Source organism: Sturnus vulgaris, chromosome 6 (genome assembly GCF_052056855.1).
Source record: "Sturnus vulgaris isolate bStuVul1 chromosome 6, bStuVul1.hap1, whole genome shotgun sequence".
Lineage (NCBI taxonomy): Eukaryota > Metazoa > Chordata > Aves > Passeriformes > Sturnidae > Sturnus > Sturnus vulgaris.
In genome coordinates, this window is record NC_142248.1 from 9,780,442 (window position 1) to 9,805,604 (window position 25,163).

Here is a 25,163-nt window from a genome sequence, read left to right on the forward strand (position 1 = left end):
TGTGCCAGGAGCCAGTGCTGGCTGCTGCTGTGGCTGCTGCATGTTTGAGTATAGCTACTGGGAATCTGTCAGGGACAATGGGTGGATGTTCCTGGGCTTGTGGGGAAGCCAGAGTAAGCGACCCATAACTGCTTTTCCTGCTCTTCAAAAATATTCATCTCCTGCACACCTGCTCAGTGATGTGACCACTCTGCCTCAGGATGGCTATGGATGGGAGCTGTCACAAGCCAGGCTGGAGTATCAAAGTGCTCACTTGCTACTGGTTTCTGCATATCCCACTTCAGAGGCAGAGGTGAGAGGAGTGACTTTGTCTGTTCCGAGGTGTTCATGGAGTTTTGGTGCAAGGGCAATTTTTGAGATGGAGGAGCATGATGGAGCGTTGCCAACTGATAATGGAATACTAGCTAATGCTGATTAGAGAGCAGGCACAGCACAGCATGGCAGAAAAGAAAAAATAAGACAAATAAGATATTCCAAAAAATAGAGGTTGGAAGTAGAGTGATGTGAAAAAACAAGAGATGTGCAGTTACATGAAAAATAGACAGCTCCAGGAGTATCCCAGATCCCTACAAGGTGGCAGATGCTGGGTTTATGGGCTGGGTCAGTCCAGCAGGATAGCAGGAGTCTCAGACTGACACAGGCCTTGATCCCAAAAGAGAGTAAGAAAGGCCTTTGAATTGCTTGGGCCTTTGAATATGAAGTCAAGTTAGCCTCTGTCTTCTTCCATGGGAAAACCACAAGTCCTTCCTGTCCCACCTCACAGCCTGTCACAACATCTGTGGCCAGGGGAAGGGTTGGAGCTGAGGTCTGATTCTGGAGTGGGTTAACTGCTGTTCATGACCAGTGCTGACATGGCCCAGGAAGGAAGGTGATGTCACTTTGGTGGCAGCAAGGGAGGCTGGTGAAACTTGCTGGTAGCCCACGAGAAGGGAATGTGTGAATATGTCAAGCCAAAGAAGCAAGTGCTGTCTTTAACTGGAATATGTATAGTGAGTCCAGGCTTTCAGAAATCCTGCTTCTGACTAATGAGTGCATATAGCTAAGCTAGGAGTTAGAAGTAGAAAGGTTTTGTATTCAATTTGGTTACACATTTTTATCTCCATGACTGATCAGCTTTGGAAGAAGACATCTCACTGTTCATTACAGTCTTTTGTCTTTCTATGGGGACTTGTAGTTTGAAACAAGAGTCCAATCAAACAACCTAACTCCAGTACAATCAAATTGTCTTTGAAGCAGATATTCCCTCAGTCTCACAAGCATTCTCACAGAGTTCTCACAGAGCTTGACAAAAGTTTATTCACATTATTTTTTTAGGGGGAAAGAAGGAGGAGAGGGTGGTATTTATTTGAGGTTAGGACTTTGGACAAGTTGAGAGATTCCAAATAAGTGGCCGGAGTCTTTGACAGGTTTTGGTCAGTGACTGCAAAAAGAGTGTGAGCAGATGTTAAAGTGAAAAGAGCCAGCAAAGCCTCATTGCACTCAGTGCAATCATGTGCCTCCACAGCAGCCAACATTTGGAAAGCTTTGCCTGCTTGCTTCTCGAAGAAGGCAGGAAGGAAAACAAATACGGGTTGACTGAAATCACTGAAGAAATGCCAGAATGTGGCCTATGGTGACCAAAATAATGGTGGTGCATCTGCCTCCCTGTGTGGCAGGGGCCCCTTGGTGTGCAAAGGCAGCAGCAGATGCCAGTGCCAAAAGGCTTTAACCTTTCCAGGGTGCAGAGATGCACCTGGAGCGGGAGATGTGTCATCAGAGAAAATTGTCTGAATTACCTTAACAATGTTCTCTCTGCTGGAATTCAGAAATATGGCTCCGTTTGCAGGGAGAGGATACCAGTTTGCAGGATCTAAGGAAAAGCAAGGTCCAGTCTGCGAACTGGATGCATCTTTAGATGACACACTGACTTAAAATACTGTGCTTTTGTTAAGTGCTACCTCCCAGAGCCAGAGAGGTACAAGAAGAGGAGGGAGCGAAGGGCTGGATGGTAGGAGCCTATCTGCACCTGCTACTGTAATTGCTTCGAAGGGGGGTTAAAGCGGAGCATTTATTTATTTATGTGTGTCTGTGCATGTGTGTGTGAGAGCCGAGCAGATGGAGAAATGATACCCGTGTGTGTCTGTGAGACAGCACAAGTGAGAGGCAGAGGGTGGGTGAGGGAGTTGCTCTAGGTATGAAGTGGAGGGAAAGGGAAAGGTGTGCAGGGAAGGGAAGACTTTTTTTTTTCTCTTTCCCCTTTGTTTCTTCTTTTTGACACTGTCTCATTACCAAAAGCGAGACTTGGGGGACAGTCAGCCAGCTGGTTGTGGAACTGCCTGATGAGTTTTTTTGTTCTGCGTGAACACTGCTGACAGCCCGGCAGAGTTTTTTGAGGATTGGGGAAAGCGTCGAGGCCTCCCTTTGCCCAGGCTGTGCCGGGCCCCGCTCTGCGCCTCCCCGCTCCTCGCTCCGTCCCCTTGGGACGCCGGTGCTCCCGGCGCTGCCGGCTCCGGGGGATCGGGACTTATCCCCGCCGGTGGGTGCCGGGTCGGGCAGCGGGGGCCGGAGCCCGGCGATGCCGGGAGCGCTGTCCGGGGTGCTGCAAGAGCGCTCCCGCACGGCATCTGCCCGGCGGGGACCGGAGGCCACATCTGGGACGGGGAGAAGGCGGCGTGGGGATTGGCAGCGGCTCCTGACGTCGTGAGCCCCCCCTCCCCGCCCCCGCCCCGGTGCTTTTTCGTGGCGGCGAGGGGGGCGACACATCTGGGGGCGACACATCTGGGGGCGACACATCTGGGAGCGGGGGAGGGCGGGGGCGGGGGGAGGAGGACAGGGCCGAGCCGGCAGCGCCGGGCCCTCCCCTCTCCCCGCCCCTCCGCCGCTCGCGGCGCCGCCGGGACCGGGAGCCGGGACCGGAGCCGGGAGCCGGGAGCCGGCCGGGCCATGCCAGCCGGAGCCCCGGCGCGGCACCATGGCCGCTGAGAACCGCTCGGCGCCCTGGGCTGGGCTGCCCGGTGAGTCGCTGCTCGGGGCCCCGAGTGGGCGGGCGGGGGGCTCAGGGCATCCCCCGCAGGGTCCGGAGGGACGGGGGGGGTCAGCCCGGCTTTGGGGAGCAGGGGGACGGGGCTGCGCGCCCCCGGGGGATGCGGCACGCGGTCGCCCCGGGAATGGGGGAGGTGTCTCCGCCAACTTTCCCACATTCCTGCGTCTCTCCGGGAACGCCGGGGTGCCCCGCGGGTCGGGACCCTCCCACTGGTTCGCTGCCCCGGGATTGTCGGGAGCCGTGCAGCCTTGCCAAGGCACCGGGGTGATGTCTGGCACCCCCTTTCCCTGCTCCCATCCAAACCAACACCGTTCCCGGGATCCGTCGCCCGAAGAACCTCGGGTCCCTCTTGTCACCCAGGAAACAGTCTTGTCAGCACCCTGAGTAGGGAATATGAGCAGCCTGCGGCTCCGGGGCCAGGCATCCCCCCAGGAGGAAACCCAGGACGGAGGTTATTTGCTCCCCTGGTGCCTTCTTTGGGAAGGAGACATCCCTGGACAAGAAACTACCGTCACGCTTTCTTTGCTTCCCTCAGTATTCCTACGAGAGCAACAGGGACAGGATCCCGTATCTTTTGGATACTTTGTCGCCTTACTGGGCAAACCCCACTGGCTCTTGTGGCCACCACCCAGGACATGACTAGGCAGAAGTTTGCCCCCTCTCCACAGAGCCCTTTGCCAGGCTGTGCACTGCAAGGGAGACTCATCTTGCCCACTCTCTCCCTCAGTGTGGATCTCATCTTCCCTTTAGCCCTTTCTGGCCCTGTTGCACTCTTCCTGCTGGTAATGACAGAGGAGCCCCACGCTGGTCCATCATGGACAACAGTAGTGCAGCCACACCCTTCTTTCCAAAATAATGACATTGGCTTCAAATCAGGGGACAGTTCTTGATATTTTTCTTAAATAGAAGCAGCACTAGCTTCTGTCTGACGTGTTTTCAACCCCTCTGATTGCGCTGTGGATGGATTTTTCTACCTGGTCTTTGGAAAGCCCAAGGCTAGGGAGATACTTCCCAACCTGAGGAACAGCTGGTGTTCCCCTGTGCCCTGCTGGTAGCTGGGCTCTGCTTGGGCATTTGGAGGCTCCCTGCTTTATCACAATTGCCTTGAATGAGCGCCAAGGGTGTTTTAACTTCTGCCACAACTTGCAGAGTGAACAGAGGGGCTGGAAGGGTAGCTACCAATGCAGTTGGGTGGCTTGTTGATGCAGGCACTGTCTATCAAATTATTGGGTGCCAGGATCCCAGAGCCCAGGCTTTTGGTGAAAACAGCACCAGAGACAATGCTCATGTTGAAACCACAGGTGACACCACGCTGCTTTCGCTGTCTCTGCTGCTGGGCACGACCTCCTGCTTCCTAACGCCCTAACTCCCGTGATCTGAGCACCTGCTGCTGCTCTCCAGCCTGGACTAGGCCCCCATGGGACATCCCAACAAAGAGCAGGGCATCCAGTGGAGATCCCAATCAGCGACCCATCCCTGGCTCGCCCTTCCGCCGGGATGGTGGCGGATGGTGGGAGCCCTGGATGTGCAAGGTGGGGATGGGAGCAGGTGTGCAGTGGTGGGCAGCAGCCCTGGTTCCTGCAGGATCCAAGCCGATGTGCCCTTGCTGAGAGCAGCAGCAAGTGTCCAGGGCTGCTGGATGGAGCAGCAGTGTCCCTGGGAGTGACCTGATGAGTGGGCAGAGGAAAGCTGCTGGGAGGAGGAGGAAAAGGCTGCTGGTAAAAGTGGTTTGTTTATTCACACGAGGGGTGTACCCGTCTCAGCAGGTCAGTCTGTTTTCTTTCATAGAAGAGAAATGAACTGAAATGATTAATTAATACTCTGATCCAATTACTCTGAGTTTGCAGAAGGAGCATGGTTTTTCTCTTTTAACTGTCCCCACGAGCATCCCATTGATGTCAGGTTTTGTCATGGTTTGGTTCTTGTTGTTTTGTTCTTTAAAATTAAGATGACAAATATCTCCCCAGGAGAAAGAAAGAAAGAAAAAAAAAAAAGATAAAGAAGGAAAAAAGACAAAAACAGGGAATAAAAATAATGAGATCAGGAGCTGCAGAGCAGTGCCTAGCCCACCTTTGTATTGATCCCTTCTCTCCCTGCCCTGCTGAGCCCTGACCAGCAGTTCCACAGAGGTGAAGAGGTTCGGTGAGTGCCCAGCCGAGGTGGCAGACGCAGCTCTGCAGAGACAGCGGGAAGATCAGTCATGAGAGGCGAGGGAAATGGAGGCTGCTTGCAGGGGGCTGCTGTTTCTGCACAAACACAGCTCCTCTTTCCACATGGACAGACACACAGCAAGTGTTTCATGTGTGCAAGCTGACCCTTTCTGCTTGGCATGCTAAGTCAGGGCTTTGATGGGCATATTCTGGAGAAGTGGGCATTGTCCTTGAGCCAGATGCTCCTCAGTCTGACATGGGTCTATGCCCTTATTGCTCTCCAGTAAGCCAGGGGAGGAGGTTTACTTTGCATTTCAGCATTCTGGGCTGGCTCTAAAACTGCCTGTTGAAAAAATGTTACAGGGAGATGTGAGCGTGCAGGACTTGACACAGTGAGGAAATTGAAGTTTTGGACCAGATCATTCCCATCTATTTCCTCTCATCTCTTCATTCCCATCCCAGCATCCCCTGCTGACTGCTCTTTAGGCTGCCCGAGCACCAGCACCCACCACAAGTGTGCCGAGTACCAGTGGTACAGCGGGGCTCCACACCGGGGAGTGCCGAAGTCTCTTCAAGCCGGTGATTGGAGCTGTGCCAAATCCATCCTTCTTCTGAGGGATTTGTGTGACTAGTCAGAACACAGACACCAGTTTTTAGGGAGACTCATGTGGTCTCCAGCTCAGGGCCCTGGCAGACCAGGAGGTGAGGGCCTGAATGTGTGGCTGCTGTCTCAAGTGGAGGAGTGTGCCAGCCTCAACCATCCCCGGGAGCACAACCCACCATGACATCCCTTTAACCCTCTAGGCATGGCACAGTCTTGCTGCATCCAGACCCTTGAACATACTGAGATGGACCCTTGCCCTCTATTCAGACAAATTCATGGAAGCTTCAAGGAGTTAGGCATTTACTGGACAAATTAATCTGAGGCAAGTGTTCTCTGGGCAGGCTGGCCCCTGACTCCAGTATTTTGCTGGATCATGAACACAGGGCAGGGCGTCTCATGTACAGATCCTCCCCTTGATGCTGAGACAGAGTTTTAGCAGGAGACACACAGCCAGTCTCCGTTCCCCCAGCTAGAGACACCTGGGTGTCTTCACTCTGTGTTGGCAGCCATCCCACCTTCCCTGTGGATCGATGCACTGGGACTTGACTGAACTCTTGGGACTTGACTCTGTGCCAGGACAACATCATTTGACCTATCTTCAGACCCTGAGTCCCCTGGCACTGTGAGCACAGCAAACGAGGCTCTGCAGGAGATGCTCCCCAGCCCCACCTCTTGCGTGCCGGGCACAGCTGCTCACACCTTCGCCCCGGGGCTGCTCCCGGGACCCTCCAGAGATGCCTTCAGCCCTGAGGCTGCACCGCATGGAGGAGGAACTCCAACAAAGGCTCAGCTTATACCTTGTATGATGTAAGTTTGCTGAGAAAATTAACTTCACCAGCCTGTCCAAGCCTTCAAATGCAATGGCTGTGTGAGTGACAGTGGCTCTTCTGCCTTGCTGTGACCCTGTCCCCTTCACACCTTTATGTCCTGTGCAGTGTGAGCTCCATTCCCACTCGGTGCATGAGGCAGTGGCAGAGATGCCCAAGTACCCTGCTCCTTTCCCACCTCCTGCCCCAGCGTTAGGCAAGTTGAGGTGTGTGGCTGCAGAGGAACCTCTTCCACCTGTTCCAGTGATTCAGAGAGAGCTGGAAAGGGACATGGGGAAGCACAGGGCTGCTCACTTGTCAAGAGCCTCGAAGAGGAGTTGCATCCCAGATCAGTTGGTGAAGGAGGGGCAGCAGCTAGGAATTTTGTCCTTTAAAGGCAGAACTCAGTGCAAACCATGGAGCTTCTCCAGTGCAGCAGGCTCAGCCTGAGATATTGGCGTGTTACTGAGCTGCTGAGGGTGGCTGTGTTCCTCCAGCCAAGACAGCCAGGCAGAGAAGCAGCCCCTCTCGTACCACAACTGCTTTTAAATCTAGTATATTGTATAGCACCTTGCAGCTTGGCAGAGGAGGCAGAGGGGGCTGACACCAGGAGCCTCAGCTGGAGATGTCTGGAGGTGAAATGTCATCAGCAGGGTTAAGGCTCCTGGTGAAATTGGTTTGCATTGGCCAGTTAATGGGTTAATGCCTTCAGCCTCTTTAAGGAGAATTAGATTGATTTGTCTGTGGGAAACTCAGCTGCAGTTGTGCAACAATGAGGTCTGAAAACATGAGTCTGCAAACACGATGTCCCTGGCCCCTAATTCCACTCCAGGTCACAGGGCAGCTCTCCAGAGACCTCCATGGCGCCGTGCTTTGCTGACCCCTCACTTGCAGACCCTCCCAGTGTTGATGTTAGCTCTCAAGTCCTGGGCAGCACGGCAGGCTGGCTCTGCTGAGGAGGGATGAAGATCCTTGAGGGATCTTTGCTTGACTGAGATGGGAAGGAGAGTACCCGGCATCTAGCTGTCTCTAGTGCCTCTGGGCTAGTTTGGATCCCTGCTCTGCTGACAGTTACATCATGTGCAGCTCCAGATAAGGCCAAAAAAGTGCGTGCATGTGTACAGAGAGGAGTGGAGAGCAATGAAACCCTTCTGGCGTCTGCCTTTGCTGAAAACAGGCATGAATTGCCTGGCCTTGGGCCTGCCTTTCTGCAGCACTTAGGAGCGGTGTCTAGCATAGTGGTCTCTAAGCTTCTTGCAGAGCTCAGATAACTCACCACAGCGCATAAGTGATGCTCAACTCATTAAACCCTCTGCTACTGTGTGCAGTCCCAGGCAATGAGGTGGCTAAAACCCCTGCCCTGTGCTGTGGGGTGCTGCCTGAAGTGTTAGTGTGGGGTGAGCAGCGCTGCATCCCTGACTGCCTGAGCTGCATCCCCACCCTACAGTTCATGGGGAGCCTGGGGGACAGAAAGGGTGAGTGTAGAGTGCTGCAGGTCTCTGCACGGGGGCCAGCCCCTGCCTTATTCAGCACCAGCACGACAGGTTGGGGATCACTACCCTGCAGTGAGACAGGTGACTCCAGGCAGAGCTGGGCTGCCTGAAAGCTGCAGCCCACAAAGGTTTCCATCTGAAGCACAGCTCCGACTCTGCCCAGCAAGGAGCTAGTGGGAGCCTCCAGAGAAGGCAGCAGGGAGAGGTTTGCAGGCAATGTCTCTGTGTGAGGTCTCTCCTCAGAAGATTTTCTTAGGACTTTTCTGTAGAGGAGATAATAATGCCTCCCTGGCAGACTGAGACTATTCCCACCTCCTTCCTCTCTATCCCTCCCCTTCTCTGTTGTCACTAGGGATGGGGATTTCCTACCTGCTCTCCTTCCCTGGCACCCTGACCCCCACATTTTCCATTCTGCCTGTCCATACCCTGGGCTCTCCTGCCCACCTTCCCTCACAGCTCTTCTTCTTCAGTCTATCCCTTTGCTCAGGCATCACCTCCAACTCCAAATCCTCTGGCAGGTCTTGTGGCTAAATGAGGTCTAATATTTTCAATTTCCTTTTTCATTAGCACCCCAAATATTCCCATCTGCTATCTGCCCCCAAACCTGGGGCTCTCACATACACATCCATCCAGCAGGGTCCTTGCTCCTGCCTGATTTTCTGCCCTTGGCTCAGGGCATCAGCTCTTTTCTCTCATCCATTGCGTAGCTGGCTCATTTGTCCTCTCAAAGCCCTGCAGAGCTTCACGCTGCTCCGTGGGACAAGGGGCTCTTGTTTCCATTATCAGGTCTTGAAAATTTCAGATGAGCACCTTGCTTGCTCCCTGCGGTGCCTCAGCTCTGGGATGAGTTACAGACAAACATGTTCCTCCTGCCCTCCTGATGCCTGTGCTCTGTCAGAGCCGCACTGCAGCTCTGACTGCCCGAGCTGCATCCCTACCCTACGGTTCATGGCACCCTGGGGCAAAGAGGGTGAGTGCAGGGTGCTGCAGGTCTCTGCATGGGGGCCAGGCCTTGCCTTATTCAGCCCCAGCCCTGGCACCTGGGACAGGCCTGGGCAGGCAGATCCCCCAGGTGAGTGGTAGGGACCTGGCATGGGCACCTGTGGCTGTGTGGGGCTGTGGCAGGCTGAGGGGGTTTCCTTACAACTGACTTCCCAAAAAGAGCCAAGTCCTTCCCCCTTGCCATCCCCAGGCAAGGCTTGTCCCTGGGGCAGTGGGAGCTGCTTTTCTAAGCAAACAGCTCTTAGGTGTTGCAAGACCTCTAGCCCTCATTCCCTCCTCCACCATTCTCTCTCCCACAGGCATCTGCTCCCTGCCACTAACCTCTCCCTGGGAAGAGCCCAGCTAATCCAGGCAGTCACTTGTTGCTGTAACCCTCTGTCTCTCCCCTCCTTCCTCTCTGCTGGCTGGTCCTTCCCAGCAGTGGGACCTGTAGCTGCAGCAGGGTAATTTCTGCTGTGCTGCCTTGAAACAGCTGGGTTCTGTTAAAGCTTCAGCCCAGGCATAAAAAAGGTACATGAGCATCTCTCTGAGGCAGAGAGCATTAATGCAGTGGATGGGAGGGGAGAAGTGTGGCTCCAGCCCAGGCTCAGCTGGAAGCCCAGCACCTTCCTGGCTCAGGGACACGGGCTGAGCTCTGCCAGCAGCAGGGAGCTGCAGCCCTGGGGTGGCCGAGGCAGAGGGCACTGGAGGGAGGGTCCTGTGTCCCCCTCCTCCCGCTGTGCCATGCTGCTGTGGTGAGCCCTCTCCCCCCGGGATGTCACCATCGGAGCCAGAGCAGGCGTGGGAGCTGCAGGGGAGCCGCCAGTGCCTGGGAGCTGCAGACTGGGCACAGCAGGGTAAGGCTGGACTTCATTTGCCGTGCACACTTGCCAGTAGCGTTCCACAGACAGGTTATTTGTTTAGCCTAATAATTGGGTGACAGGTGGTTAATTAATTGTCAGAGTGACCAGTGTGCTGGTAGGCTATTTATAGGAATGACCTTTCAATTACTTTTTAAAAACCACTTTCTCGCTGGCTTGCTTCTTGTCTGGTAATGCTGTGGATAAATGGCATGCGGCCCCTTACAACCTGCAAAGGGCACATTAGGGATACAGGCAAGTGTTGGGGGGCCAGTTTGGGCAGGGGGTGCAGCTCTGCCTGCTGTGGGATGCTGGTGAGCCTGCTGGGCTGGGCACGACCTGCAGGAGCAGCTCACAAGCCACAGCTCCCACCTGCGAGTGCTTCCCACAGCTGGCTGTGAGCCACCGTGGACGTGGTGCCTCGGCTTTACTCTGAAAGCCAGCATTAACCACGTAGTTACAAGCAGGTGTGAAGGCAGGGAGGCTCCTGGCTTGCTTGGGGGGGTGGTGGGGTGGTTACCCGACTGCAACACTCCCTTTTGGCCCTGGACACAGCAAATTTTCCAGACCTGATGTGCAAACACATGTCAGGCACGGGGAGGAGGGTGGTTCTCTGGCACCCTCGCCTCCCCCTGGAAGCTGCCTGCTCCTGTGCCACTGAGCTTACTGCTTCTCCTGCGGCTCCAGGAAAAGCTATCAGAGGTTCTTAACTTGTGGGGATAGAGGAAATTGCTTTGCCTCATGAGGACCAGTTGAACAGCAGAGGAAGAAAGAAGAATAAATTATTCAATGGAAAAATCAAATGCCCAGAACCACCCCATAGGTTACTGACAAGGAACAATTCCCGTTCCGTAATGGCTCAGATCTCCTCTGGAGCAGGATAAGGACGTCAGCGATCCATTGACCAGAGGGATGAAAGCACAGCCACCAGCTAGAGCTTGGAGGGCAGGGGGAGCCCTGCCATTTTAACACAACAGATCCTGCTGGCCCCTCATCTCCGTTCTGTTTTTCTGGTTGTTTAGTGCCTTCATCATTCCGATGCAGAGGCACGGAAGCAGACCAACACCAGCCCTCCCCCTGCCAGACTCAGGACCTGCCCTCGGTCTTCTCCAGTATGTTGTATTTCTAAGGTGCATGTTCCAGTATCTAGGAATTCTGTTTTCACACTCTGAGGGGTGTGAATCTGTCAACCAGAACAGCCCTTCATGAGTTGTAAAGTGGTGCCATGATTCAGGAACTAATTAACAGCTATTAGATAATGCAATTAGCGCCACAAACTGCCGCCCTACCCTAAGTATACCTTCCCTTTGTGAGCGTGAGCCATAAATGTCTAGCATCTTCTGTTCCCTCTTTTTTTATCTCTCCTCTCCTCCTTGTGGTGGGTGGCTGCACAAACTGCCCAGCCCCACATCACATCAGCCGTTTGACCTGACAGGATTAATCCCATTAAGACTTTTACCCTCTCTGCACTTTTAGGAAGGCCAAGGCAAGCAAGGGGCTGCCAGTGGGGCTGGGCTGGCTCTTTCCAAATGTGACACCAAAGGTGATGTGCCCAGGCCCAGATTTTGGCATGCAGACAGAGCAGGGGGTGATGTGTGCCTTCTCCTGGAATGTGCCTTTGGTAGAGGGGCCACCTTCCCTTCCTCCTGGAGACAGTCAGCTCCCAGAGCGCCACAGGATCCATCCAGCCAGGAGCTGACAGCCACAGCCCCTCCATCCTGTCCCTGGGCTCGAGGTCACTTTCAGTTTTGCTGTTGCTCCAAACCCGTGCAGGGCTAAAGCCCATTTCCTCCGGGAGCAGCTCACGCTCAGAGGTGTCTGCTGAAGCACGGCTTTCTCTGATTGCTCTCCTTCCCCTGTAAACATTTTCCCCCCCAGACCGGTGTGTGAGCGTGGGGCTTGTTTTATGATGGGGTTCCTTGCAGAGCTCTGCTCATGTGGACCAGACGTGGCTGTGCCCCGCACTTACACCTGCTCCCTGAGGATCCCCAGCCCTGAGGATGATGCTGGGATGAGGGCAGTGTCAAACCAGGAAAGGAGATGGCTGTTGGTGACAGGTGGGACAGGGGCTGTGGAGCAGAGGGAGGCTGTGCAGCACAGAGAAGAGGCAGGGAGCACTGGGGCAGTAGGGCTGCTTGCTCCAGGAGCTCATCCCACAGCTTGAGGTGCCACCATCACACGGGTGTGTGTAAATACCAGCCTCTCCCGCTGCCTCTGCTGTGCCGGTGCCGAGGGTGGCCAGCTCCGTGCACTCGAGGAGCAGCAGGGGCGGGGGGGAGCCAAACCCTCCGTCCCACGTAAGCTGAGAGCTCAGCAGGTGCTCAGTCACGAACTGCAGCTGATGGAGCACCAGCCTCCAGCTACTGCAGATTCTTGGGTACAGGGAGGTCACCAGCAGTCCGTGACAGGGCTTTCTCCTCTCCTGCCTGGCAAGCGGCTGTGAGGCAGTTTGTAGGAGCTGACAGGCTGGGAAGGCTTGCTGGAGAGCACATGGGCTGCAGCAAGGAAATAGCAGGAATTTTCTGCTGTGGTCTCGGGTGTCACCCTGTGACAGAGCTTTGCTCTTGCTCTGGCGTTGAATCCTCACACAGGAGGGGTCACACCCACGACTGCAGGCAGCAGTGGAGACCCAGCTGTGCCCACTGCCTGCAGTAGTTGGACCCCACCCAAATTACAATTTTCTCTGCCTGGATCTGTGGCTGTGTGGGAAGGGAGAGGGATTTCCCTTGATGACACGATTGGTGACCACTGTAGCAGTCACGGAAACTCTTGGACCAGAGGATGCTATCAGTAAAGAGTTGGAGTCTCCCAACGGCTTCAATGGAGAGGAGAAAAACAGCTGTAAATCACTGCCAAAAGTCTGAGGGAGTTTGCTGTAGCTGGCTGGTGCAAGCAGGCATGGGAGAGCACCCACTGAGCACTTCGGATGTTGTGTGCAGGCTGAAAAGTCAATTGGTGTCACAGGTAGGGGTCTCAGCCCCAGGAGCCCTTCTGAAGTCAAGGCTCCTCCCTGACTGGTGTTATCATGAAAGTAGGGTGCAAAAGGGAATGGAGACAGAGAGGGTGATGTAGGAAGGGGGCTGTGAGAGGAGGGAGAGAAGAAATGCACTCCTGGAGGTGCAGGGAGCAAGCACTGGGCACTGGGGGACAGAGGGAAGGCATTTAGTGGAGAGAGACCAAGTCCTGGAGACGTCCCTTGGTGTCGGGTGTCTTAGTGTCAGAGCAGTGGGAACAGCGATGTGGCTGGCATGAGGGTGGAGATGGTGTGACACTGGTGAGCTTGTTGCAGCTCCACAGCTTTCCTGTGTGCTCTCTCCATCTTTGGACACATGATGGGGATGCAGAGGTGCCTGAGGGCTGTGCCTCCACCCAGGCCCTTCTCACACAGCCTGGATGCTCTCCATCTCAAAGGCAGAGATCTATCCCTAGTGCCCATTCAGGCATGATGCATGGCTTGGTCAGCTGCACAGACCTAGCAAATTTATGGCATCCTTTGCTTTCTCCTGGCTCCAGACTGAGCTGCCTCCTCTGCTCAGGAAGGCAAAAGCAGTGCCGAGCAGTCCCAGTGAGCTCAGAGAGGGTGCTAGGGGCAGAACAGTGAGACAGGGGGATGGAGAGCAGAAGATGGGGAAAGAAGGGATGCCTGATAGATTGGGGCATGGCAGAGACTACGGCGTACACAGCTCCCAGCTCACTCGTGTTGCTCTGTCTGTGTTGTACGTTACTTTCACACCTTTAAGCATTTTCCCTTCCTTCACACGGGGGATTGCTTTATTTTTGCTATTAGGTGAAGGCTTATTTTCACAGTGCTCGGTGTTTAAGCCCTCCCCCTGAGGCTGCAGCTGCCTCTGCCTCCTCACACCAGTTTGCAGCATGACCTCTGGGTGGCATCCAAAGGCTCGCGTGTGGGGCTGCCGCAGCCTTTCCTCCCGCTCTTGGGACACAGAACAGTTCGGGGCTGAGATGGACTTTGCTTTCTTCGGGTAGCTGAGAACACAAGCCTCTGTCAAGGCTGATAATTAATTAGACACGCTTAGAAGAGGATGCCAGTTCATGAACAAAAGTGAGAAAACTGAAACCCACATTTTAGCAGAGACGATGGAAAGGTTTCTTTTCAAGACTTTCAAATTCTTCTTGGAAGAGCTGGGTTAGATGTCTGCATGATTGCTAGCTTGTCTGATCAGTTTGATTAGCTGTTACAAGAATGACAGTTAAATCTCCCCATCTCACCAAAGTGAAGAAATTAAAACTCATTTCAATTGTACTGAAACCAACCCCCAAACTGCCATGATTATATATTTCTAAGCCATTTTATACACTTATCACCTCTTTTCACATCTCTGGCTGGGTGCCCAGGAAGGATGGCAGCAGAAACCTCTTTCCCTCTCCCTTGATGCATCCCTTGTGCTTGGAGCTGGGTGCAAAGGTGGGCAGTGCTACCAGGCTTCCTTGCCCCATCCGTATCTGGCATGTAGCATCTACCAAAGGGCACTGCTTTCTTTTAAAAATCTTTTGTCTTCACAGACACACTTCGAGGATAATGGTACAGAGGTATTTCTTTGTCCCTCACCCACTTCTTTCCCTTGCACCTGTAAGAGGAGCTCCACCACTGTTGCAGCTGTTGCCTTGCTAATGCAGAAGCTGCCTAAATGGCTACATCAGACCCTGGCTTTAGCATCTGAGCAGCCACATTTCCATTTAATTACACCTGTGTCTTTTTAGAAAATGCTTATATTAAAAACTTGGCTATTTGCTGATGGCAGACATCTCCTACCCTCACCACAAATGAAAGACAAGGGCATTTCTTTTCAAATATTTTAAATAGACAAACTGATCTCAAAGCCTGCCAGACCCTATTTGGAAGAGGTGTGTGTTAATGGCATGTTTATACATCCAGCAAAATCAGCTTCAGGAGTCATTCAGGAGGCATTTGGAGCCAGCACCCAAGCCAGAGACACACTGTGCTGAGCTCTCTCGCTGTGGGGACACTTGCTGGCTCCTGCTGGGTTCCTGGCAGCAATGCCTGTGGGGCTGAACCCCTGCCCTGGCACCAGGAAGAGCTGCTGGAGGGGCTGCTCTTGATTGTCTGGCAGGATTGGGATGCCCCAGAAGCCAGGGCAAGGCTGGTGAAGGCTCAGCGTGTTTTGGGGGCCTGGATGGTGTGGGAGAGGCAGGTTCAATGGGAAGCTCTTCTGTCCAGCCCAACTCCCTCCGTGCCTTTGCTTTTCCTTTGCTTTCCATTAAATTCCCTTTCATCTCAATACAGCACTTCTCGTCTATTGATTTATTTTTTAAGGTCCATTCTACTCTTACCTTGGGTGATTAACCACAGGCATCTTGGTTTGGATGAAGGCAGTAATTCTGTCTGTAATTCTCATCACTTTTCATAAATAATTCCATGTATCATGCTCAGGTGTCTGACTCCACACTGTACATCTCTGTGGCCTGGGTGGCTGCAGCTGCACTGTGATGGGGGCCTGGGGGAAGGGGTCATCACTTCCCAGCCTCACTGACTGATGGCACTTGTGCAGCTCCCTCTCTCTCCTGAGCCTGCTGCCCTGTGCACTGCGCCGTGCCAAATTACCCATCTTCAGCCTTTCTTGGCTTTTCAGCATCTGTATCTCAGCAGCATTGCCCTTTGGTCAGGGCCACCTCTGTTGGGCAGGCTGGTGCCCCCAGTAAGATGTTGTGGGACTCACAAGCTGTGGTGTAACTTGCTGTTTTCCTTCTCCCAGATTTCATCTTCCAGAAGGAGCTGTTTGCTGCGAGAGACACAGGTGAGCTGAGCAGACCACGGCAGGGGCTTTGTGGGTTAGGCCCCCCTTGGGGAGTGCTTTGGGGAAGTCAGTGGGACATGCCTGGGGCATACCATAAACCTGCTCGTGTCCCTGGGGCAGGGCACTGGCTCCATGCTGTGCTGTCCTGGCAGTGGGTGCTGTATGCACCCCCCCTGGGCTCTGCAGTCCTCTTTCCCCCAGCCCTTTGGCCTCCCTGTGTGCCTCTCTGGGGCACAGGAGATTGTGCTCCCACTGGGATATATAAAGAATCACACCCTGGACATAGGACTGTCCTAGTGCACTCCTGCTTTTCTCCCTGCAACTCGTATGTCTCCTCTACTACTAAATAGGGACATAAAAATGCCTCCAACAGACTCCAGGAGTGGCAGAGAGAAGTCCAGGAATCCCAGAAGGTTTTTGAGCACTAGTCAACAGCAGTGCTGGCCTGGGAAACTGAGGAAATGCTGCCAGGACAAGCTGGCAGGTCTAATGTTCTCCCTTTCTGTCCTCGCTCTCCTTGCAGATCCCATGCACAACTTCTCTGCTCAGCCCTGGCAGGCAAAGATGGCCAACCTGACCTATGACAACTTCACCCTGGGCAACCACTCTGAGGTGGCCGTGCAGCCTCCCACCAACTACAAGACAGTGGAGCTGGTTTTCATTGCCACTGTCACCGGCTCGCTCAGCCTTGTCACCGTGGTGGGGAACATCCTGGTGATGCTCTCCATCAAGGTGAACCGCCAGCTCCAGACTGTCAACAACTATTTCCTCTTCAGCCTGGCCTGTGCAGACCTCATCATCGGGGTCTTCTCCATGAACCTCTACACGGTCTACATCATCAAAGGCTACTGGCCACTGGGGGCCGTGGTGTGCGACCTGTGGCTGGCTCTGGACTATGTGGTGAGCAATGCCTCTGTCATGAACCTGCTCATCATCAGCTTTGACCGGTACTTCTGTGTCACCAAGCCCCTGACGTACCCGGCCAGGAGGACCACCAAGATGGCAGGGCTAATGATCGCGGCCGCGTGGATATTGTCCTTCGTTCTCTGGGCCCCTGCCATCTTGTTCTGGCAGTTCGTTGTGGGCAAGAGGACAGTCCCCGAGAGGGAATGCTACATCCAGTTCCTCTCCAACCCAGCGGTGACATTTGGCACAGCCATTGCTGCTTTCTACCTGCCCGTGGTCATCATGACGGTGCTGTACATCCACATCTCCCTGGCCAGCAGAAGCAGGGTAAGGAGACACAAGCCTGAGAGCAGGAAAGAGAGGAAAACCAAGTCCCTCAGATTCCTCAAGGGCCCCATGGTCAAACAGAACAACAATAACTCTCCCAAGAGGGCCGTGGAGGTGAAGGAGGAGGTGAGGAATGGGAAAGTGGATGACCAGCCATCTGCACAGACAGAGGCCACTGGCCATCAGGAGGAGAAGGAGACGTCCAATGAGTCCAGCACCGTCAGCATGACCCAGACCACAAAAGACAAGCCCACAGCAGAAATCTTGCCAGCAGGGCAAGGACAGAGTCCAGCCAACCCCCGGGTGAACCCAACTTCCAAGTGGTCCAAAATTAAGATTGTCACCAAGCAGACTGGGACTGAATGTGTCACCGCCATTGAGATCGTCCCAGCTAAGTCGGGTGCCTCTAACCACAACTCCCTGGCCAACAGCCGCCCAGTCAATGTTGCCAGGAAGTTTGCCAGCATCGCCAGGAGCCAAGTCCGGAAGAAGCGCCAGATGGCTGCCCGAGAGAAGAAAGTCACCCGAACCATCTTTGCCATCCTGCTGGCCTTCATACTCACATGGACACCCTACAACGTGATGGTCCTCATTAACACCTTCTGTGAGACCTGCGTGCCCGAAACTGTGTGGTCCATCGGCTACTGGCTCTGCTATGTCAACAGCACCATCAACCCAGCCTGCTATGCCCTCTGCAATGCCACTTTCAAGAAAACCTTCAAGCACCTTCTCATGTGCCAGTACAGGAACATTGGCACAGCCAGATAAACTGGTACTCAGGGGCCACTTCAGTAACACTATGGAAACCCTTCCCTTTGCCTCCTTTGCCAGCGGGGGTTCTTCTGCTCCCCACTCACAACAGTGCAGACTGTGCAGTGATTGCAGATGATGCCCTTCATCCAGCGCTGACACAAATCCAAGGCATCTCTGAGCTGCAGGTCCTTCCAGTCACCCTGGGCCTGGGGACTAGCTCGGGGAGCCACCAGGAAAGCCTGAGGCAAGAGGAGGTGTGGTCACCAGGAGCCCTTCCCAGCTCTATGCTCTTGAGATTGGCCAAATGGCATCAAGTGTTTCTCCTAAGACTGGATGTACCTTTTTCCCCAGCTGACCATCTCCAAGGCGTCAGAGCTTGTCTGCATGCAGATGGGCTAATGCTGGATGCTTTCCATTGGCTTCTGAAGTGTTTATTACCCAAGAAATGAAAAGAAACCAGGGTCAAACATTTGCTAGACATCTTGGATCAGGCTGGCTCAGGCATGCTAATGGGGAGTCCTGCTGGCCCAGCCAGGCCCCCTGTGAAGGCAGTCAAGATTGGACCCTAACAGATGTGGCAAGCTGCTTCCTTTCCCTTGAGAGTGCAATTGGACATCCTCACCCAGGGACCTGGGGCAGAATTTTTCCCTGGGCTCTGGGTCTGCTCTCCCCTTCATGCCCTTTCTGCCCTCAGACAGCAATTTGCCGGAAAGACAGACAGCTAAACCAAGCATTTCACTCCTGGGTGAGGAGTGTGAGACCCAGTCGCCTCTGACAACAATGGAAACTAAAACTGCAAAGAAAAGCAGTGGTGTGGTGCAGGACTTTGCTCCATAGCCCTGGGGGAATGGGGCCCCTGAGAAGTGGGCAGCAGTGACTGTAAAAATAACTGTCCTTGGGAGGGACAGGGGGGACCTGGGGGTCTCAGAAGAGGGTGGGAAGAGGATCTGCAATGTGCCCAAGGTGCCCTGTGTTCCATCTGGGCCACGAGCAGATGCTCTCCCCGCAGTGGTGTGGGAGGCCTGATGCGTAGCTCTGGAGGCAGGAGAGGATGATGGTGGCCTCCAGCCCCACTCCTGCCGAGTGCAGGGGGCCGAAGGAGGTTTGCTGAGCTTTGTAAATGGATGTAATGCTGTCATGGATGCTGCAGCAGAGCCCTCAGCATGCGGGCTTCAGCCAGCACTTCCAGCCTCCTCCCAGCCCTGGGTGTGCAACCCAGAGCGCCCTGGAGCTGCTCCCAAAGCCAGGTGCAGGCAAGGGCTGGGATGGGGCCACTCTAGCACTGGCAAACTCTGTGTCCGTATGTCCTTCCCATCCTCATGCCAGGGTGGAACCTGCAGAAAGGCTGCCCCAACCCAGATGGGAATTCCTCCACCACTGCCTTTAGGGGTGCCTAAAATGCCTGGTGGGTTTCTGGGTATTTTTAAATGGTTATAACTGCAGCCCAACACACTCCAAGACAAATAAAGACCTTGGATCAGGAAACTAATGGCCATGGTGTGAGGAATGAATGAGTCATCATTCGGGTGGCTCCTTCCCTGCTTCCCAGTGTTACCTGGGTGACATTTCCTGCAGCCCATCCTTTCTGCCAAGATTAAGGGGGGGCACAACCTGAAGCGTTGTTACAAAGAGAGTGTGAGGTCCAGCTTTGTCCAGGACCATGTGCATGTGGCACCCAGGCCAGCACTGCCAGCTGCATGGTAACTTCACTGCTGGTACCAGTGGGGTCAGCAAAACCAGAGTTTGCTGGGGTTTCCAGCAAACAGTGCCTTGTGGGAACAACAGGGGGGTTCTGATGCTTTTTTTAAAAAGATTTTTATTGGAAAAGAAAAAAAAATCCAAAAGGAGAGGTCCCACCCAGCACTGGTGTTAGCATGGCAAAAGCAGAGGGGCTGCAGCCTCAGCATGGACACACGGTTAGAAGTGAGAGAGAGGAGGTGCAGTTGCTTCTCAGGGTGATGATTGTGTTTTCCTCAACTGCTGCAGGTAAGTCATGCCCCAGCCATAGGGATGCTGGAATAAACCACCTGAGGTGACAGCAGTCCTTGAGTGAGAAGCTTCAGTGATGGTGTTACTTGCACCCAGCCCTTCCCTCTGGCATTGCTACCTGGTGGAGGAGTGAGGAGGCTCCTTGCAAAAGGATGTGCTAAAGGAAACTCATTTGTGCTGGAAGGTGGAAAAATGTGTGTTCCATCCCAGCTCTCTGAGCACATCCCAGTGAACCCCAACACCAGCTGAGAGGAGGTGAGCAGGATGCACTGGCAGTGCCCATGGGACAGCAAGAAAGGAGGCAGCCTGTCCTGCAGGGTGGGTGGGTTTGCTCTCTACAACACTAATGATTACAACAAGGCATCTCAGTGAAAGAGGAGGTCATGGAAAGGAGTAAGAAGAGGAGGAGGAAGACTGCAGTGTGGGCCAGCTGCAGCTGGACATCCAGTCCTGTAGGCACCATGTTGAGGGGCCGATGAGGACGCTGGTTTCTTGCTCTAGTCCTTCCCCTTGCCCTTCTTTGCTGCATTCAAGAAGCACAGGAGACAGGAGTTAGTGCATCTGCTGGCAGCTCACAGCTGCCCTGACACTGCTGTGGCAGAAACAGTCAGCATGACTGGGTGAGCACAGCACAGTGGCTGCATCCCTTAAGGCAGCCTCTCTCCATGCCAAACCAAGTTTTGCACGAGTCCTAGTGAGGAGAGCAGGGAATCCCCATCCCACCAAAGATGGCAGTGGTTTGTGGGGGGAACAGGGTTTTTCCTGCATCCCACCCAACCAGCAGCTGGACTTCACAGTGCAAAGGAAAGAGGATCCTACAAAATCCCCCACACCACCAGCAAAGCCGACCCTGAGAAACCCCTGCTCAGGGTTGCAACAGAACCCTTCTGGGGATAGGAGTGGTGGGAACTGACCTTTGGACTTCGACTTGATCTTGGAGGAGCAGGGCTTGGTCACATAGACAGTCTCCTCACACTGGGCATTGTACAGGGCTTTCTTCAGGATGCCAGAGCGAGTCTTCAGGCCTGTCTGAGCACTACAGCCTCCCCAGCTCTCAAACTTGTACTTGCAGTCAGCTGGATGAGAGGGGAGAGGCATCAGAACTAGCCAGGACCTGGCAGGACATTAGCCCCAGTCACCCAGCACAGGGCAGTCCCCAACCACCCCACCGCCATGTGCCCACCTCCAAATTTCTTCTTCCAGTTGCAGGGGATCTTGCACTTGAGCTTCTTACTCTCATCTTTGCAAATTCCCTCGCGGTAGCCCAGGCCACAGTCCTTACTGTTGGGAACACAGGGTCCCCAGCGCCAGTCCTCACACTTGGAGCCATCCTTCTTTGCCTTTTCTGTGTGAAAAAGTGGAGTGGGTGCTCTCTGCAGGGACAGGGGAGCATGCCCCACTCTGCCCCCCGCCCCACCAGCCCCTGCCCCTGGCTGCCCCTCACCTTTCTTGTTCTTGCCAGCCTCGGCAGCAGCCGCCACCAGGATCAGCGCCAGGAGGAGGAGGAGGCTCCGAACCTGCATCCTGCCTGTGGAGGAAGGAGAGAGTCAGGTGGGTTGGAGGTTGGGGTGCAATGTGGTGTTGAGGAGGGGCATGGTGGGCTGTGGGCAGCCTGTGTGGGAGTAAGACAGCAGCTGCCTCCATTGCACACACTCACCTACGTGTGTGTGCACCCTGTGCCCTGCTTGTTGCCACCCAGCAGAATATATTCACTAATTACAACAGGAAGGTTAATTGTGTATCTCAACTGCCTCCCACCAGAGAGCTGCAGGGTTGGGATTGTTCCCACCCCTGCAGCCCCCCCGCCACTGCTCTGCATGTGCTCAAAATGCTCTCCATGGGGAACCCCACAGCCCACAGCATCTGGGGAAGGTGCTACAGTTGGGTGCCAGTTGACAGCCCTTACTCCCCATATTTCTCTGTGGATCCTTTACCCATGGGCTGCTGTCCTACACCAAAGAGCCTTGGGCCAGGGAGCACAGCTCCCACAGTATCTTACTCCAGTTCCAGAGGATGCCAGGGAGAAGGAAAAAAGCCCAGAAAAACAAACCTGCTTCCATGAGAGGTCTGAAAGTTAAATCAGTGGATTAAATACAAAAAAAAAAGCATTCACAGTGTGGGAGCTCATTGGATGGATGGAGCAGGGGTGCTGAGCCCACTGCCCATGCTACCCATGCATGCAGGGGGTGTGCAGGTGAGCACACACCGGAGCAGGTTGGGGACAAGGGTGCACACACATAAGGACTTGGCTCTGGGGATTGTGTGCTGTCCCCCTGCCCTGGTGGCCTTGTGATGTGATGGCTCTCCTCTGGCTGTCACCACAAGACTCTGTGGGATGTTGCTGCCAACACTGCGGTCCCAGATCCTGCAGGAACAGGAGTGCAGGCATGCAGAGGCAGCGTTTCAAATCTGGAGACCCCTACCCTGCTGCCCCAAAGCCTTTTAAGATGCTACGCATATCTGTGTGGCAGCAGCCATCCAGAAAATACATGGCACCTGCCCTGGCTCTGTGATGGGCTTGGCAGAACTTTGCAGAGAACAGGACAGTCCCCAGGGGACATCAACGCAGGGAAGAGCCCAGGGTCATCGTTTGCTCCCTCCCCTGGGCTCCCCGGGCAGCATGCCAGAGAGAGCAGCATCCCACATTATTCAGGCTCCAGTGCACTCACCTTTCATGCATCCGCCGCCAAGCTGCCAGCTTTGCTCTGCATTGAACTGTCACAGGGAATTACACAGACCAGCTGGCTGAGGGCACAGTCATGGGGTGAGATCTGCCTCCCCCCTCACCCAGCCCGGCTGGGAGCCGTCCTGCCGAGCACAGTGCAGCTCAGCTCTGCTCCCATCCATCTGCCTTCAAAGGGGACAAGGGCTCAGCCCAGATGGGCTGGTTACAGATGACAAGGCTGGAGCTGAGCTGACTTACAGAAGACATGGCTGTCCCACTCTCTGCAGCAGCTCTTATGGGGTAGCACCTCTGACATCCACGTTATTCACAGCATCTCCCTAGTTTTAGGTGTTCTGTAAACTCCCATCCTTTGCTGCAGAGCATTTCCCTGTACTCTTTGCACTTACCTCCCAGCCCAGCACCTTCTGCTCAGGCCTTTCTGACACGGTCTTCAAGCCCCCAGGGCAGACAATCCCAGCTGCTGTGCTCACCCCTGCCCCACCTCCAGGCACAGACTCCCTCTTTTGCCATGGGTGCAGTGGGGCCCTGCCCATGTGTGTACACAGGGATGCTAGAAGGATGCCCTCTGAGGGGATGACCAACTACAGCCTCAGGGATCCCTGAATTTGCTTCCAAGCTCGGCCCAGCACATCATATTCCCCAGGCAAAAGTCAGCAGGGACGTTCAGTCATGGCTCATCCTAAAGCATTCGTAAGGAAAAGAGGGTGCAGTTTCCCAACTGTTTTTCCAAACAGCCAGGCAAACAAGAACTGTTCCTGGCTGGGCTGACAGCACCTTCAGACATGCTCGCACAGCCCTACTGCTCCTGCATCCCTGTGGGGCCCTGGCTTCTCTCCTCCTCAGATGCTGGCTGGCTCTCACATAATATCAGTCTCTGTTCTCCCTTCCCCCCTCCTCCAGCTGCCCTGGGTTTTTATGATCTAGGATCAGCTCTAAAAAGAAAAACAAAATCACCTGGTGATGCTGAAGCTCTAAAAAGAAAAATCACCTGGTGAAGCTGAAGCAGAGCTCAAATACCCACTATTGCAATGGAAAAGCTCAGACCTCTCTCTGGACACCATTACGGGCCAGGTGGTGCCACTGACTTCTCCTAATGCGGGCCACATGTCCTCCCCAGCTCCTGATCCCTCGGCGGTGTCCCCGTGCGCTCCTGGGAACGGCTGCGCTGGCACCCCCCACCCCTTAGCAGCCCCTTTTCCATCAGTGGGACCTCTCGGCTCGGCTGTGCTCGGCTCAAATTGCAGCTGGCTCTGGCAGCGGTGGGCGCAGGACTGCTGTCCTCCCTCCGCGGGCTGAGCTGCTTCCAGCCTCCGGGCAGGGAGCCCGGCACTCGAGGAGCGAGCCCAGCGCTCGGGAAACCCGCGGCCTGGAGTGCCAAGCACCGCGACAGCAGGAAGCTCCCTGCTGCCAGGAAAGGGGAGACCGAGCATGTGCCCGTGAGCCAAGGCGTTCGCACGGCCAGGCTTTCCTAGAGCGGTCGAGGGAAGCAGAGCCGGGGGGATGCGCGGCTTTCCAGCAGGCGGCCTCACCTTCCCCTCGCAGAGAGGAAAAGGTGCTCCAAGGGAAAAGGGTTCTGCCCCTGCAGAGAGGGGAGCAGGCAGCGCCCTTCCACCCCTCTGGCCTCTGCTCCCTCCTCAGGGTAGATGCTGTGCCGTGAGCCCCGTAGAGCCTCTTTCCCTCGCCCTCCCGAGAGGCGGGAGGTGGTCGAGCCCCGCTCCGGGGCAGCTCCCCGGGCTCCGATCGGGGGATGTCCACCAGCTAAGTTCTCCCCGAACCAGTGTGGGGTGCTTCCCCAGGGGAATGAGGCTTAGGATACCGGGCCACTGCCTCAACCCGTCTGCTCTCCAGGAGCCCTGACTCCCTACCAAACTCCATCCTTCTGCATTTCCATGCTCTTCCTTGGCTCCTCTCAGGCGATCCCGCACAGGGGGTCATCGCTCCCGGTTCTCCGGCCCCAGTCGCCCTTTTCTGCAGCTCCTCCCCAGCCAGAGCCTATCCCCCACCCGGCAAAGCCCCTTCCAGCTCCGGGGAGCCCTCAGCCTGGATGAGTGCCGCCTCCCCGGGGAGGTGACGGGAGGTCGCCGCTCGCCTCGCCCGTGGCCGTGGCGTCGGGCGCGCGGTGCCGCCGTGCCCGGGGCCTGGGGTGGGGGCCCGACACCGAGAGCTGTGGGCGGGGGGCCGCACTCACCTGCGGAGCGGAGCGGTGCGGAGCTGCTGCCTTTGTGTGGCGGCCGCGTGCGGAGCCCCGCGCAGCGCACAGCGGCCCCTGACGTTGGGCTCGGCTGGCAGCAAAAAGGTGGGTTTTTAGCCCAAAACTTTTCTCAAGCTCCTCCTCTGCCCCCCGGCAGGCACAAAGGCAGGGCGGCGGAGGGGCGGCCAGGGGGCAGGCTGGCCCCTCGGTCGGTGGGGCGGGGGCAGCGCGGGCCCCTCGGCCGGGGCTGAGCGGGGCCCGGGGCGTCAGGTTTTGCGAGGCACGGCCCCTGTCCCTTGTCCCCTCTTACCTTCTTGCTGTGCTTTCCAACCGCGGTGCGGTACCAGGGAAGCCGTGCGGGTCCAGCTGACCACGCACCCCAACGCGACCGAGTGGCCGAAGGGTGCACAGCTGAACAGCCGGGCAGGGTCTCCCCTGGGGGCTGCTGCTCTGAGTTCCGCTGGAAGCTGGCCCCGGGGGCACCCTTGGGCCTCAGTGGAGTAAAGGGAACCACCCTGTGTCTCCACCAGCTCCGTGGATGCCTACTTCTCCATCAAGGCCACTGGCATCAACGGACCGACCGACCTTTCACGATCTCTGCCCTCTCCACCCTTCTCT

At 55.4% G+C, this 25,163-nt stretch overlaps 2 protein-coding genes across 5 annotated transcripts; one reads left to right on the forward strand and one right to left on the reverse strand.

Annotated features, from left to right (window-relative positions):
* The first annotated feature begins 1,970 nt into the window (after nt 1–1,970).
* CHRM4 (cholinergic receptor muscarinic 4) lies at nt 1,971–19,168 on the forward strand. Of its 3 annotated transcripts, none has more exons than XM_014881826.2 (3): nt 1,971–1,987; nt 15,652–15,693; nt 16,217–19,168. In XM_014881826.2, exon 3 carries the CDS (start codon nt 16,222–16,224, stop codon nt 17,692–17,694), a length of 1,473 nt encoding a protein of 490 aa, XP_014737312.1. In that variant the 5' UTR covers nt 1,971–1,987; nt 15,652–15,693; nt 16,217–16,221; the 3' UTR covers nt 17,695–19,168. The 3 variants fall into 3 exon arrangements, with proteins under 3 accessions (XP_014737312.1, XP_088023028.1, XP_088023027.1); XM_088166902.1 differs by lacking the exon at nt 1,971–1,987 and adding an exon at nt 2,879–2,993; XM_088166901.1 differs by lacking the exon at nt 1,971–1,987 and adding an exon at nt 9,698–9,913.
* On the reverse strand, nt 17,760–24,659 carry MDK (midkine). 2 transcript variants are annotated; one of them, XM_014881935.2, is made up of 5 exons: nt 24,543–24,659; nt 21,113–21,196; nt 20,852–21,013; nt 20,583–20,744; nt 17,760–20,191 (listed from the first exon to the last, which is right to left on the reverse strand). In XM_014881935.2, exons 2-5 carry the CDS (start codon nt 21,189–21,191, stop codon nt 20,166–20,168), a joined length of 429 nt encoding a protein of 142 aa, XP_014737421.1. In that variant the 5' UTR covers nt 21,192–21,196; nt 24,543–24,659; the 3' UTR covers nt 17,760–20,165. The 2 variants fall into 2 exon arrangements, with proteins under 2 accessions (XP_014737421.1, XP_088023029.1); XM_088166903.1 differs by having other exon boundaries at nt 17,760–20,744; nt 24,543–24,613.
* Nucleotides 24,660–25,163: the final 504 nt, after the last annotated feature.

Bases quoted from the DNA above. Each gene is read 5' to 3' on its own strand.
- CHRM4 (XM_088166901.1), top strand. From the start codon at position 9,832: ATGTCACCATCGGAGCCAGAGCAGGCGTGGGAGCTGCAGGGGAGCCGC. The intron at 9,914-15,651 runs GTAAGGCTGGAC...TCCTTCTCCCAG, and splicing joins TGCAGACTGGGCACAGCAGG to ATTTCATCTTCCAGAAGGAG. The intron at 15,694-16,216 runs GTGAGCTGAGCA...CTCTCCTTGCAG, and splicing joins GTTTGCTGCGAGAGACACAG to ATCCCATGCACAACTTCTCT.
- MDK (XM_088166903.1), bottom strand. From the start codon at position 21,191: ATGCAGGTTCGGAGCCTCCTCCTCCTCCTGGCGCTGATCCTGGTGGCG. The intron at 21,014-21,112 runs GTGAGGGGCAGC...TTTTTCACACAG, and splicing joins GGCTGGCAAGAACAAGAAAG to AAAAGGCAAAGAAGGATGGC. The intron at 20,745-20,851 runs GTGGGCACATGG...CCTCTCATCCAG, and splicing joins CTGGAAGAAGAAATTTGGAG to CTGACTGCAAGTACAAGTTT.